The 13,639-nt window shown below is 48.0% G+C and overlaps 1 protein-coding gene across 4 annotated transcripts in view; it reads left to right on the forward strand.

The window, feature by feature from the left end:
* The window catches only part of PRIM2 (DNA primase subunit 2), a 1,404,979-nt gene that overhangs the window by 1,097,645 nt on the left and 293,695 nt on the right, over nt 1-13,639 (forward strand). For all 4 annotated transcript variants that reach the window (XM_069606178.1, XM_069606180.1, XM_069606181.1 and 1 more), the window contains one exon: nt 12,515-12,597. In XM_069606178.1, coding sequence (XP_069462279.1) covers nt 12,515-12,597 — 83 coding nt within the window. The remainder of the gene's footprint in view (nt 1-12,514; nt 12,598-13,639) is intronic.

Genomic DNA, 13,639 nt, shown 5'->3' on the forward strand with positions numbered 1-13,639 from the left:
GGCCATCGCTACCACTTTACTGTGTAGTACAGGCTTGTACCAATGGTGAATTTGTACTTACACTTGTAGCCTTAATTGTGTGTGGTATTCCCAAAGGGTACTGCATATGATTCTGCCTAACAGAGATGTTGACCATCCGCCTGTCCACAAGAACAGACATCTCTCTACAAAAGGATGTAGAATCCTTGGCCAAAAAGGCCTAGGAGAATCTGCGTTCCTCACAGCCTACAAATAAGCGCCTTAATGCCAAGTATAGGCATGCATAAGGGACTCCCTCATACTATCGGGGCACCCCCAATCTCATTCGTCTGCTGTAGCTGCTGCCTGCCTTTATTCTAAACCGCAGGCTTCTTCATCTACCCCCACATCAGCCCTCCTAAGGAAGAAGGAAAAGCTGCTGGAGTCATAAGACAAAAAGATATACTCTGTCGTCACGCTCCACCTGCGCCAGGCCAATGATGACACTATGTTGGCAGCAGTGAATCAAAATCTTTGGCAGTAAATTGCGGATTTCCACCTGGAGCTCCCGACGCATAGCCAGGCACGCTTCAGGGCAGGGTTGGCAGAGGCTAAAATTGTGGCCCAAAATGATATGGCATCCACAGTGGCTCACATTGACACCGCTGGCAGAGCTATCTTGCATTCTCGACCTGCCATTTGAGGGGGGGGGGGGACTTGTTTCAATCGAGCACGGACGAGGAACTTGACAAGAAAAATAGCTTGCAAATAGCTAAGTCCTTGTCGATCCTGACAAAATCGGCGCCCAAGGCCTATAGCCAAAGTCACCAACGCTATGACAGAGCCCGTACCTCCTGTGGCTTCAGGGGCTTTCAGGATGGACGTATCAGAGAGCCTGACCGGTCTCCTAGCCAGCACAAGCAGCACAAATCCTCTCAAGGGTTTTTTTAGCCTCAGAGGGTATACATCTGTGACTGTGCATCCAGATCCACAAGTCTCCGGTGGTAGGGTAGGCTTGCCCTTCACTTCCATTCCTGGCGGGCAAGGTTCGTGGACCCATGGATGCTCTCCATAGTTTTTACAGGTTTCCATCTGGCAATTCCTCCATTTTCTCTTTCCTCCCCTCCACTCCCACAGATTAAGACAGCAACTCTTTTGGCGGAAATCTGCCCGCTCATCTCGTGTCAGGCGATGAAGGAAGTCCCAGCTTCACAGCGAGGCACGGGCTTCTATTCCCGGATATTCGGCATTCAGAAAAAGAACCAGGCTGGCCTGAAAGTTGTTCTAGAACCCTCTTGCTTAAACCTTTCCCTACCCCTTAAAAAGTTCAAGATGGTTACTCCAGCGCTCATCGCGGAGACATTTTGTGGGGGAGACTGGATGTGTTCCTTGGATCTGAAGGATGCTTACCTACACGTCCCGATTTGGGAGCGCCATCGTTCCTTCATGAGGTTCAGGATCATGGACTTCATTTTCAATACAAAGTCCTCCCATTTGGCCTCAATTCGATCCTGAGTGTCTTTACAAGGTTAATTAACTTGATAGCAGCCCCGCTCGGGGCGGAGGGCCACCACCTGTATCCATACCTCGACGACTGGCTAGTCCGAGTGGAGTCTCCTGAGGCTGTACAGCGAACAGCTTCAGCATTTATGCACATGCTATACAATATGTGGTTGCCTATTGACCTCAACAAGTGGCAGTTACTCCCCACTCAGTCCTTCACATTCCTGGGGCTAATTTGGGATACGAGGGTGGAGAAGATATTCCCTTTTGCAGACAAGGTCACGGCAATCGGGAAGGCTACCAGGCATTTTCTCAGCAGATCAGTGACCTGAGAATGGTGGAAACAGCACTTGCTTGGAATAATGGCAGCTTGTCTCCGGGCTGTGCCACCCACATCACTGAAAATGAGGGAGCTGCAACTGCATTTTTTAGCCTCTTGGAATCTGGAGACGGGGCTCGCAGGCAGCTCTAGTCCGCATTCCACAACACCTACACCTGGACTTGGAGTGCAGAGACCAACCTGTTAGAGGGCAGACAATTCAGTCAGCCTTCCTTGGAGATCACCATTACCAAGGGCTTGTCCCTAGAGGGATGGGGGAGGGGTACACTGGTCAACCACAATTTCCATGAAGTATGGTCATGACAGGAACAGCTGGAACACATCAACTGGCTCGAGATGATGGCCATTTGGCTTGCCCTCAAAGCGTTCCTCCCCATTGTCATCAGCAAGTTGGTCTGCTTCCAGACAGAGCTCCACTTGGATGTATTACATCAACAAGCAGGGAGGTACCAGGTCCCCTCCGCTCTACCGGCTGTCCATCGACATTTGGGAGTGGCACTGTCAAAGTATTTACTTATCAGCAGTCCACCTGCTGGGGGAGTCCAACTTGGAGGCGCACAGGCTCAGCAGGCTGGGTATCGACAACTTCGAGTGGCAGTTGAATGAAGTGGTCCTGAGGGGGATCTTCGACAGGTGGGGCCATCCCCAGGTAGAACTATTTGCAACCATGATAAACAGGAGCTGCCCTCAGTTCGCTTCCTGGCAGGGCAAGGCAGGGGATCTCTTGGGGGCGCGTTGCAGCTCCCGTGGAATGGCATGAATGCATACGCGTTTCCCCCCACTGCGCTGATTCACAGGGTCATATGCTGGGTCAGGGAGTCACAGTGCCTTCGATGCATCTTGATAGCGCCATGGTGGCCGGCAAGATCTTCGTTCTCGGGGCTCCTGTGACTGTCAGACCATTCCCCAATAAACCTCATGCTTGGTCCAGCCCACATACTCTCCCAGCAGGGGGGCACAATGGTTTACCCCACTCCGCAGAAGTTAGCCCTGGCAGCTTGGTTCCTGAAGCATCTACAAGGGGCAAGGAGAGACTCCACCATGAGTCAATTACAGGAGCAGTGGACCAGGTTCTGCCATTGGGCCAAGATAAACAAGATTGATCCACTGACATGCTCACTGGAGGATGTTATCTTTCTCTGCATATCTGGCTCACTCAGGTGTGCAGGTAGACACCTGCTGTATGTATCTGGCGGCCATAGGGACCTACAAGAATTCCAGAGATGACATTTTCTCCCCTTCCAATCTGGTGGTCAAAAGGCATTTGCCGGGCCTGACCAGATTATATCCTCCTGTGAAACGTCCACATCCGGTCTGGGACCTTAACGTGGTGTTGGGTGCCTGGCTCACAAGCCCTTTGAATCCCATGGCATCAGCAGACATCAGGCTGGTTACCGTTAAGACTGCCCTGCTGGTCGGCCTTCAGCGAGCGAGATGGCTTCAGAGCCTTATATTTCACCAGACCAGCTGGTTCTCAGGACGCATCCTGCCTTTCTCCCTAAGGTTGTTTCTTCCTTTCACATTAACGAGGAGATAGATCAATTGATTGTTTATTTATATAGTGCCTATACACAATGTGTTCCAAAGCACTTCAAGGCAGGGAGGGAACAAGGGAGAATACAGTGACATTCTTACCATCCTTGATACATACAGAATGTGAAAAATAACTATCGTAATCAGCCTGGCGACATTTTGGATGGTGCAAGAGCTTTTGGACATAAGGAGGGTGGGGAGGTGGGATGTGGAATGAGACAGACGAGCGGCTACATTACTATGCCCGACGACAATTGAGGTAGTGCCGGAGTTTAACAAAAGGTGGGTTGGGGAACGAGGGTTGGAGTAAGGGAGAAGAAGAACAAAACAAGCGACTATCATAATCGGTCTGACGACATTTCAGATAATGCAGGAAAGGAGAGGGAGGAGAAACTAGGGAGGGAGAAGGTGGGAAGGGGTAGGAGACAAGCAAGCTGCTATCAAACGGGTCAGGAGACATTAGTGATAGAGTAAGTGCTAGTTGACAAAAAGGAGGGGTGGGAAGGAGAGTGAGACAGACAAGCGGCTACATTACTATGCCTGATGACAATTGAGGTAGTGCTGGAAATTGACGATAGGTGGAAGGGGAAGTAAGGGAGAAGGAGAAGAACAAAACAAGGGACTATCAAACGAGGCCTAAAGACATTTGCGAATAGTGCGGGAGGGCTGGAGGGAAACAAGTAAATGAAGGGGAGGAGACCAACTTTGACGCCATCATACTAGGCCATGGACAATTCTGATAGAGTAAGTGCATAGAAAGTAAGGGAGGGAGGGAGATGGGATAGGAGGAAAAAAGCAGTGAGAGAGAGCTGAGAAGGCAGAGGGCAGAGCGAAAACAGTTTAGAGAGCAACATCCCAAGGGACACGGACATCATGGGGAACCAGGGGGGTGTACCTGTAGCAGACAGGGAGCAGACAGGGGCCTTTCGTCTGGGCCGGCTCCCGCCTCCCGGTTGCTGTGATTGGGCTATATAGACCAGTGCAACCAATGGGAGGGGGAGACCAGTGGCAAGCCCAATGCACATCTTAAATGAAAAGTTGGTGCGGCCATCTTGAAAGCCCATAAACACAGTGAGGCACAATTGCAGGAAAAGGGAAAATAAAGCCTACCCCAAGGTCTGGGTCGAGATCAGCATTGAAATTGCTCTTGACGCGATCAGCGTGTTGCCAGAATGACGATAATCAATATTGTATTAGAAAGTCACAAGCACGCCGCGTCATGCGCAATGGACAACAGTAATGAGGCGCTTACCAGGAAACGAGCGTTCATTCAGGTGGTTTGTAGCAAGGAGGCTGGAATCATCAGGAGCAAGTTCAGAGGGGCTCCGTGAGTGAAGAAGAAGCAGGAAGAAAGAATGCATAGTACTCCCATCCTTCTTTGCGGATCCAAAGGACAATGCTTAGAGGTTTTTGCACTGTCTGGATATCCGGTGTGCACTAAGATTTTATCTGGACAGGACAAAGAGCTTCCGTAAATCGGACACCTTGTTCACCACTTTGGCAGATCAAAACCAGGCTGTCATGCCTCCAAGTCTTCCATAGCAAGGTGGATGGTTATGGCCATCAATGAGGCATAGGAGGGGCAGCACAGGGCTTTGCCAGCAAACATGCATGCCCATGCCATCAGAGCCAAGGCCACAGCTGTGGCTTTCCAAAGACACGTCCCATGGCAGACTATCAGCAAGGCGGCTGATTGGGCTTCCCCATTGGCCTTTTGCAAACACTACTGCTTGCATGCCATGCCAGATCGGATGCAGTGTTTGGCCAGACGTTTTGAAGAACTTGTTTTCTTAGAGGCAACTCTCCTCCCCAGGGCTGCATTCACTTGTAATCGCCCATACAGTATGGAGGAAAGGAGAATGGGGGTAGGAGTAATTGTAAGTTACTCACTGTAGTGACAAATGTACTCCTAGTCCATAGCCCCCTTTCCGCCATATGTCCCAGATCCTCCCCCGTAACATCAGTGTCATTAAGCAATCCTAATATTGTCGATGCGTCAAAGGGGACTGAAGAGTGGCGCCGGTGGGCAGAGTCGGGGGCTGTTCCCCTGCGCGCATCTAAATTTAAAAGGAAGATCATTTTTTCTGGTGAAAACGGTTCAATTTCCCGTCCCTAGCGAGGGATGCCCCATACAGTATGGAGGAAAGGGTACTTTCGACTAGGAGTTAGTTAGTCACTCCGGTGAGTAACTTATAATTTCACCTATCAAACTCCTTAAAAATCTCCTTAGCACATTGCTCGCTTTTCATCCTCCTCCTGCTCATTACGTCCGCCTCCAGACCTCTTTAACTCACTGAAACACCTTTCACTCTGCCACTCTTTCACTAGCCTTTTATGCTCAGTTTCCTATTCCTGTCTTTCCTTCCTTCCCCGCCATTGCCTCTGTCGCTCACCTGACTCTACAGGAACATCTACAGCTGTTCTTTCACCCAGGGTCGGGTCTTTAAATGGTGTGGCTTTAAAATCCCCTTCTAGCCCTGTCCCCTTCTTACACACACTATTTTAATTCTGTTTGCTCAGAGCAGGGATCTTTTGGCATTCTACCACCTGGAAGTTGTGGTAAGTTGTGCTGCTACTGGCGTACATGGGTCAGCTGCCTCATTCTGCTGTGTGCTGTCACTGCACGGCTGGATGGTACGTGTTGTCCTAAAATTACACTAATCGAACTCTGGTCAGAATTAAGGTTGTATGGTATTGGGCAATCGACAGTGGCGCCAAGGTCAACACTGAAGGCATATAGGGACTGGGTGCCTCCCAATTACCTCAAACCACCTCTGGGGGGTAGGATTGGCTCTGGCATACTGGTAGGACTCCTACCCCAGGTTGTAAATGGTCCCTGCCAACCCACCCCATCCCCCCAGGATTATGCATGTTACCCCATCACTAATCTGTCGGTGAAATGGGGAAATGTGTACTCGGGGCTAGCCTGGCTGACTCCCATCAATGCAGCAAGACAATATACAGCCCCTGTTGATGTAGTAGAAGATTTCTTGGGAGTTGGTCCTTCACTGGCATGACATAAAGCCAGTCTTAAACCACAGTGCTGCACACCAGAGGACATGTTAAATCAGCACGCATGGAAAAAGGCTTGGAGCAGCCAAAGAGGTATGGTAGGCCTGACACTGGGCTTCCACCATCTTGGTTTTCTGTCCGGGCTCTCTTCCTGTGTCCTCCATTTCCAGCAGGACAAGGCACTTTGAGAATGATGCCAGAAGACAAGGGACACTTGTTACGTCAGCAGGAATTGGACTCCTTACAGCAGGATTTCTTTGAACCAATCCCATGTGACATTTTGCCTTTATAAGGAAAGGGTCTCCCACTCCTTCCTTAATGTATCTTTGGACACCAAGTAGACAAATGCTCCTTTGGACCTCTGTTGGGTGTGTAGTCCATTACAGAATCCTCTGACATAGAGGGTAAGATAGTAGGCATTCAAGGCAGAGGAAGGCTCTCCTGCTAGACCAACACCTCACTGAGCTGCACTGGAACCAGGACCTTGTCACTGGAGATGAAGGAACCTCTGTAGGTGCCAGCTAAGCTCTGTGGACTGTGAGTGCATCTGAAGCACCCACCTTACCCTAGAGCCCCTGGCCTGGGACTCCCAGCCTCCTAGAAACAAAGGAGCGGAAATCCTGTTTTGTTTCTTTGAACCACCTTCGAGCCACTTTCACCGTGCTTGACACCTTTGTGCCACCACAGGACCTGCGGTGTGCTGCTTTTGTTACTCCAAACAAACCTCAAACCACTTGCTCTTTCTCGAGCCACACAGACACCAGCTCGACCCATTGATGCAGAGTCTCCAAAAACCTGAAGTACTGGCTGGACCTTCATGGGAAGCCATTTACTTGAGCGCTGACTTAACCTGCTGGAAGCCATCGAACTCAGCAGCACCAACTCGACCCAGCCGAAGCCAATGGCTCACAGACGACTTGACCGTTGCTCAAAACATTGGAAGAAATAGTTTCAACATCTCAAACACCTACTAAACCCTTCGAGAGCTTTCCCCATGAAACCGACTCGACACCAACAGACACTGCCAGCGGGATTGCATCGACTCGAATTGTCTAGACCTGGGATTGAGTCCAGCTAAAGTACCAAGATGCCCAGCTCAACTCTGTTCAACCTCATGCTACAAGAATACGGTACTTTTAACAGGCCCTGCCCACCTGGTCCCTTTTCTGGGACCGCAGTGAATTGTCCCCTTGTTAACCTTATTGTTTAGACATTTCCTTCTTTAAAAGTGACTTTGTTGCAATTTCTTGCCTGATCATCCCTACTCAAGTACCCAGGGTGCCATACTACACCAGTATGCATTTCCTGTGTTCTCTTTTTAGAGTTTTTGCTAAGGGTTTTTAGTTAGTTGATTGCATTTTTATTGTTTAGGTAAATCATTGATATTTGTATAGAACCTTGATTGGTAATTGTTTTATTTTTGAGTATTTGTACTATTGCTGTTTGGATTGCTATTGTTATCAACTCACACCCCGCCTGAGAATATAGCCTTCCCGCGGCTACCATTTAGCACCAAAGGTGATCTGTGTATTTCAGTCGGGCTGTGTCTATTTTACCTTTATGATTGGGGTCACTGCTAGGTTAGTAGTAGTGTGTGGCTGAATACGCGGTTTAGCCACTACTCATCCCTGTATTCCTGCAGAACAGTACTTATTTTGTCACAAAGTCCAAATTCCTTAATCTTAAATAGGCACTGATGACCAATTCCCCCAAACTCTGTAATGCTATACTGGTCTTGTTATATTATGCCGAGTTTGCTTGCTTGCTTATCTTCTGGTTTCTTGTTGCCTCTGATGTTGTCACCCTCTGACTGTACATCTTCTCAGACTTCTGAAGGTAGATTTAGCATGTCCCTAACAAGCCTCTCTGTTTGCTTCTTGACTCGGATGTTATCATTCACTGCCTGTAGGTGGCAATCCCAGATTCCTGCAGGTAGATGCAGCATCCACCGACTAGCAAGTACTCTTTATGCCCCGTTGCCTGAACGGATACCTTACCAGCAATAATGTCTCCCTTTGCTCTTATCAGGGTCTTTTGTGAGATGTACGTCATCTGCAACCATCCAAGGGTCACCCTCCTGGGCTTGAGCCCTCAACATGATCTGACTTCTTCTTTGGGGTCTCCGGCTCCTGCTAGAAGCAGGTAATCTGCTGTTTCTCTCCTGGGTCCAGCGCTACCATCTTCTTGGATACAGTCCCCAATAGACTGTTGGCAGTTGTTTCACCTTGCTCATAGAGCAAATATAGTCATAGGCGCCTCTCTGCGAGAACGAACGCAGCTAAATGACCTGTTCTTTGGGAAGGTACCCACTTGAGAGTCCACAGCCACATTTATAGCTCGTAGTGAGCTGTTGTTTATCCATGTACTTTCTTACACTCTCTGTACGTGCTCTCTGAATTTATATCACAACTCCCCCAGTCTATTTCCTTCTGCCTCTTTATAAATACCAGAGCCATGTCTAAACATTCATTCTGTTGTCATATCCCTATATGACAGGTTGGGCTTCTTTCTCTCGCTGCATATCCAGTGTCTCTGTTCCCTGGTTAGGGCCCCACATGTGTGCTTGGTTCTTCCTCCTTGATTTCACTGATTACCAAACTACTCCTTTGAATGCTGGAAGGGTGCAAAATGATGAGGCTGACACAAAGGTGGCATGTTTCGAACTAAAGACTTTTTTGAAACCAGGCAAGAGAAAAACGTATCGTTCCCTATTCCTAAGAGGGGTTTCTCTGCCTCAACTAACAATCTAAAGTGACTGTCAGAATGTCTGTTAACGTAAAAGTGTCCACGGTCCTGTGTCAAGAAAACCATAATACTATCCCTTACTGTCACAGCACAGAAACCTGTACATGCCTCCCATACTGGGGGCATCAGTCATTGAAGGCGCCTCGTTTGTAAATTCAAGGTTTCCGCAGTCATCCGACGGAGAGTACGCTGCTTCGCCTCATTGTTCCTCCGGCGTTGGAAGTTGCCCTGGAAACTGGCCACCACAGTCAGCTGTTGCCAGAGGGACGCCTCTGCGGCTTCCGGCATGGTGTGCGCTCAACCAATGGCTGCTCAGTGCCTCGTTCCAGAAGCACACTTAAGCGCCATTCATACAGTGCGCGCTACTTCTGTTTGAAGTTACTTCCGGATAACTTTTGTCATCCATGTCACCTACCCTCTTGCCTTGTTCCAAACTGATTATCCATGTGCCAACTCCAGCTTCTTTACACGGACTCCTTCTGACTATCGCCTTATTCTGGACTGATTACCTGTGTGCCGAGTCCAGCCTCGTTACACAGACTGCTTTCGCCTGTTGTCTTTTTACGTTCTGATTACCTGTGTGCCTAACCCAGCTAAATAACTGATTGTCTTGACTCTCACCTGCTTCAGCCTGTTTGGACGTTTTCCGACTCTGCTGCAGGAATTATCAGGACTCTCCTGTGTGGAATTTATCGAACGCTCTACTGCCAGTGCACCATCCCGAAACTGGTGCATCCCTCAGGCTGCTAGGGTTAGCCTCCCTTACTAACCTTCCTGTTAATTGTTTTGTCCTGCCGTTTTTCTACGTGGTTTCACACCACCATACAACTTAAACGTATCAGAAGAAACGTGATAAGACCTAGCAAAACTCCTTGTCATCTGCTAGGAGGAGGGGAAACAGCTGGTACTTAGGCGGTGAGTTTCCCCCCGCTCTTAAGTGATCGATTCCTTTGTCTACTTACTATCTACCAGCAAAGGGGCATATTGCTGAAGCGTTCTTTCCTCTAGAAAGGAGGCCTCTGGTTCATTACCTCAGGCTCATCTATCAAGTCGGATGGTTCATCTCCGAAGCCTGGCTGTTTCACAACGCCTGGCAACAGGTCCGGTTCGGGACACACTAGAAACTAAAGAATAAGGTAGTACTGTTCTGGTCCCTTCTTCTGGGTTATGGTTAAGGTTCCACACAATGCTTCCTTGGTGGGCTAGGAGAATGCCTCCCTTGTGCTGACATCCAATCTCAGATTGCCTGGGGGAATGACTCCCTTCCCCGGGCCTTGTTGGACCTTGCTCCATGTCAATTCCTTTCTCCTGGTAGTCTTAGAACAGTCTCTTACAACCAGGGGAAATGACTCCATTCCCCTGGTCTTATCTTCAATAGGCTTCACACCTACAACACCCAACTCTCAGTGTAAGGAGGGTCCACAATCCTGTCTTCTCTTCTTTGATTTGGCCCACTTGGTTCACTTCCCTACCAAATACTGCCACAAGGAAGATGACTCGTATCACTCTCTTGGTTTGGGTCCGATTCCTTGGTTTTTCTTTTTCTTTGAACTGGCCACCTTGGTGCCATGGAGATCTCGTATCTTGCCTTTCACAAATGTGGTTTGGGTCCCTGACCCTTGTTTCTCTCCCCATCTCCTTATGTCCTATTGGCTGCCTCACTTGCCAAGTACTGACACAAGGGGGGTTTTCCTGTTCGTTATATCAGTACATTGTTTTTACCTCCTGTACCTTCCAGCCCCTACTGGTCCCTGTGCTCCTCCCGTTAACTTACCTGTTCCCAGGAGTCCTGGCCAGTTCCACCCATGGTCCTTCTACTCGGTGTTCTGTGTGAGCATCTCTGTCTCAGTGCCTTCACCTCGCAGATCTCCTGCCTGGCCTTTGGACCAACTGTATGGACGATGCCAGACTCCTGTTGCTGTCTGGACGCCGTTGGAAAAAGGAGTCCTATTGTCCTCTTGACTCCGGGTGCAGACTGCTCTCGGCTCCATCCTGGCCTTAACCGCATCTCCTTCTTTCTCGTCCTGGTTGGCTGGGTCTGTTTGATGGACAGTTGTCCTTTGGTTTTTATGTTTCTTCTTGATATTGCTCTTCATTGTTCCTGTGCCCCACATCATCCTAGTGAATATCTGTTCGGTAATGTTCATGCTGCCGTTGATCTTCTTCGTATCAGTCCAAACAATAGGGGAACTATGACTATAGCAAATTGAAGTACTACAAAGGGAGGGGGGTTGATGGAATGGTGGCAAAATGGAATGGTGGCAAAATGTTTGGGGGTGCTGGGGTAGGGAGTTTGTTTGATTCTACCCAGGTGTTCGTCCTTAGCCGCAGCAGTAGTGTCCCTCCCCATGAGTTCCTCCTACATAAACCCGCCCTTTAGGAGGAATATGGGGTAGCAGCCTCACCGTCCTACCCTCAGAAGAACCCCATGTGGGGAGAAGTGACACCACCTTTTGAACCGTCACAATGCACAGGTTTAAAACCTTGTTCTGCCATCTTGAAGTCAGGATGGAAGTCTTCCAGCTATGCGGTGCTCTGCATGCTGTCTCTGCTCTGGGCCAGTGATTTCCTCCTAGCCTGTTTGTACAATAAATGAATGTTTGCAGGTACCTGTGCTGCCCACTTGCAAAGAGTCATGGTGGGCATCTTTCCATCTCCCTGAGTGACAGACAGCTGCTTGAGAGCTGCTTTGATTTGGGGCAGTGTACTCAATTCAGTGTGTTCTACTTCTGATTAATACCTTTGTGCACGGGCCACCTGTATGGCTCATAGTGATGCTCGCCATGCTTTCACATCCTGGAGGCAGATGGATAAAGAGTTGTCTCTTCACCCAAGTAAAACATGCTATGATCACCGCTTGGGGAAACACCTGAATACATGTGGTGATGCAGGGTTCAAATACCCAGATGGTGCCCAAGGCTGGGGGGAGGGTTGATAGACTATGGGGATTCTCCATGTACCCACCTCTCGGAATCTCACTGCATAGGATGTGCCTGCCTCGCCCCCAGTCTCCTCCCCCTCATCTTCCTCCTACTCCCCACCACCCAGTCTCTACCCCTCTCCTCCCCAAAAGGTCTGTCCAATATGACTGTTACATATGCTTGTCTCATCTTTGCTAACATGTTGTAATGTGTTCTCCTATTCTGTTTTTTTATTGTATTATTCAGTTTGTATTAATCTACTGTTGTTCCAATAAATGTCCATCTTTTGCAGCAAGCGACTTACTCCATTTTGCAAACTATGCTAATGACCCACCTGTGTCTTTTTTTCTTTTAAATCAAGTCCAGATAACACTTCGTTGAAGCATGCCTTAGCAAAAAATGCATTCTAGCATACCCATGACGCATTTAACGTTCATATGATTGCATTGTGCGATTCCCCTAGTAGTTAACCATTGTTTGTCTCCTTACTTTCCCCTGCCAGGATGCCCGTTTCGCCATAGCGATCCTGAGCTTCTAAAGCAAAAACTGCAGTCTTACAAGATCCCATCAGCGGGGATAACTCAGGTAATCCACATGATTCGGTATACAGTCTTTTCGCCAAATTAATTCTCCTCGAGAGCTTTTTTACATACAACTTTTCATTGAATGTATTTTTTACCGAAAAACTTTCCTTGAAGTTTTTAACATCGAAACCATTGTAATTTGTGCACTGTATTTTACTGTATTAACATTAAATGTAATTGTATTTTTGGGTGGGGTAAGGGAATGTTTAGGGTGTTTGTAAGGTTTCAAAACAGAGGTTTGGGGGGGAACCCCTCAATAAAAAATGAAAATAAAAAATGCATTCGGCATACAGATTTATGGGGGTGGCTATCGCGCTGTCCAGTACTTAACTTCATTGATGACTGTATGCAGTCATCGGGTGCTGTCCAGTGCTGAAATTACTCGCTGACACTACACAAGTCAGTGGAAGATGTCCAGTGCTGAACTAGATTGTTACTATATGCACTCTAGTTCAGCACTGGGCAGCTCCCTCTGACTTTATGCATGTTTTGCCAATTGTTTTTTACATAAAGTGCATTTACTGATTTCACATTAAAAAAAAGGAAAAGTGTTTATATACACCGAAACTCTTTACGGTGAAAGTGTTTCGGTATATAAGTGCTTCACTTTGTGTTTAAATTCAGTGAAACAGTTTTCGGTAAAAATAAATCACTAAAACATGCCCTCGATGTATATTTTTTGAGGTAAAGGCATGTAACCACATGATTCTACCATCCATATTTTTAGGCAGAAACCTGTGCAGTTCCCTTAGGGATCACTGCAAAAAGTTTGACTACAGGTGTTAGCAGTAAAACCAATTGGTAGCAGTCTGTACCACCCAGATTTACCTGGTAGCTGTGGCTGAGCAGTCAGACTTCTCTCAAGAAGAGTTAGGCAGTATATAGAGTATACACAATAGGGCCAACAATACAGTAGTACAAGCAAACACTGACCAGAGCTTTGGTATAAAAGTATATAATTATATATTTAAAAACACACTTGTAAAAATACACTGGCACTAATGTCAAGCAAGTTCAAACACAGTCACTAGAAATATATACAC

Source organism: Ambystoma mexicanum, chromosome 4p, assembly GCF_040938575.1.
Source record: "Ambystoma mexicanum isolate Mex_15411 chromosome 4p, UKY_AmexF1_1, whole genome shotgun sequence".
Lineage (NCBI taxonomy): Eukaryota > Metazoa > Chordata > Amphibia > Caudata > Ambystomatidae > Ambystoma > Ambystoma mexicanum.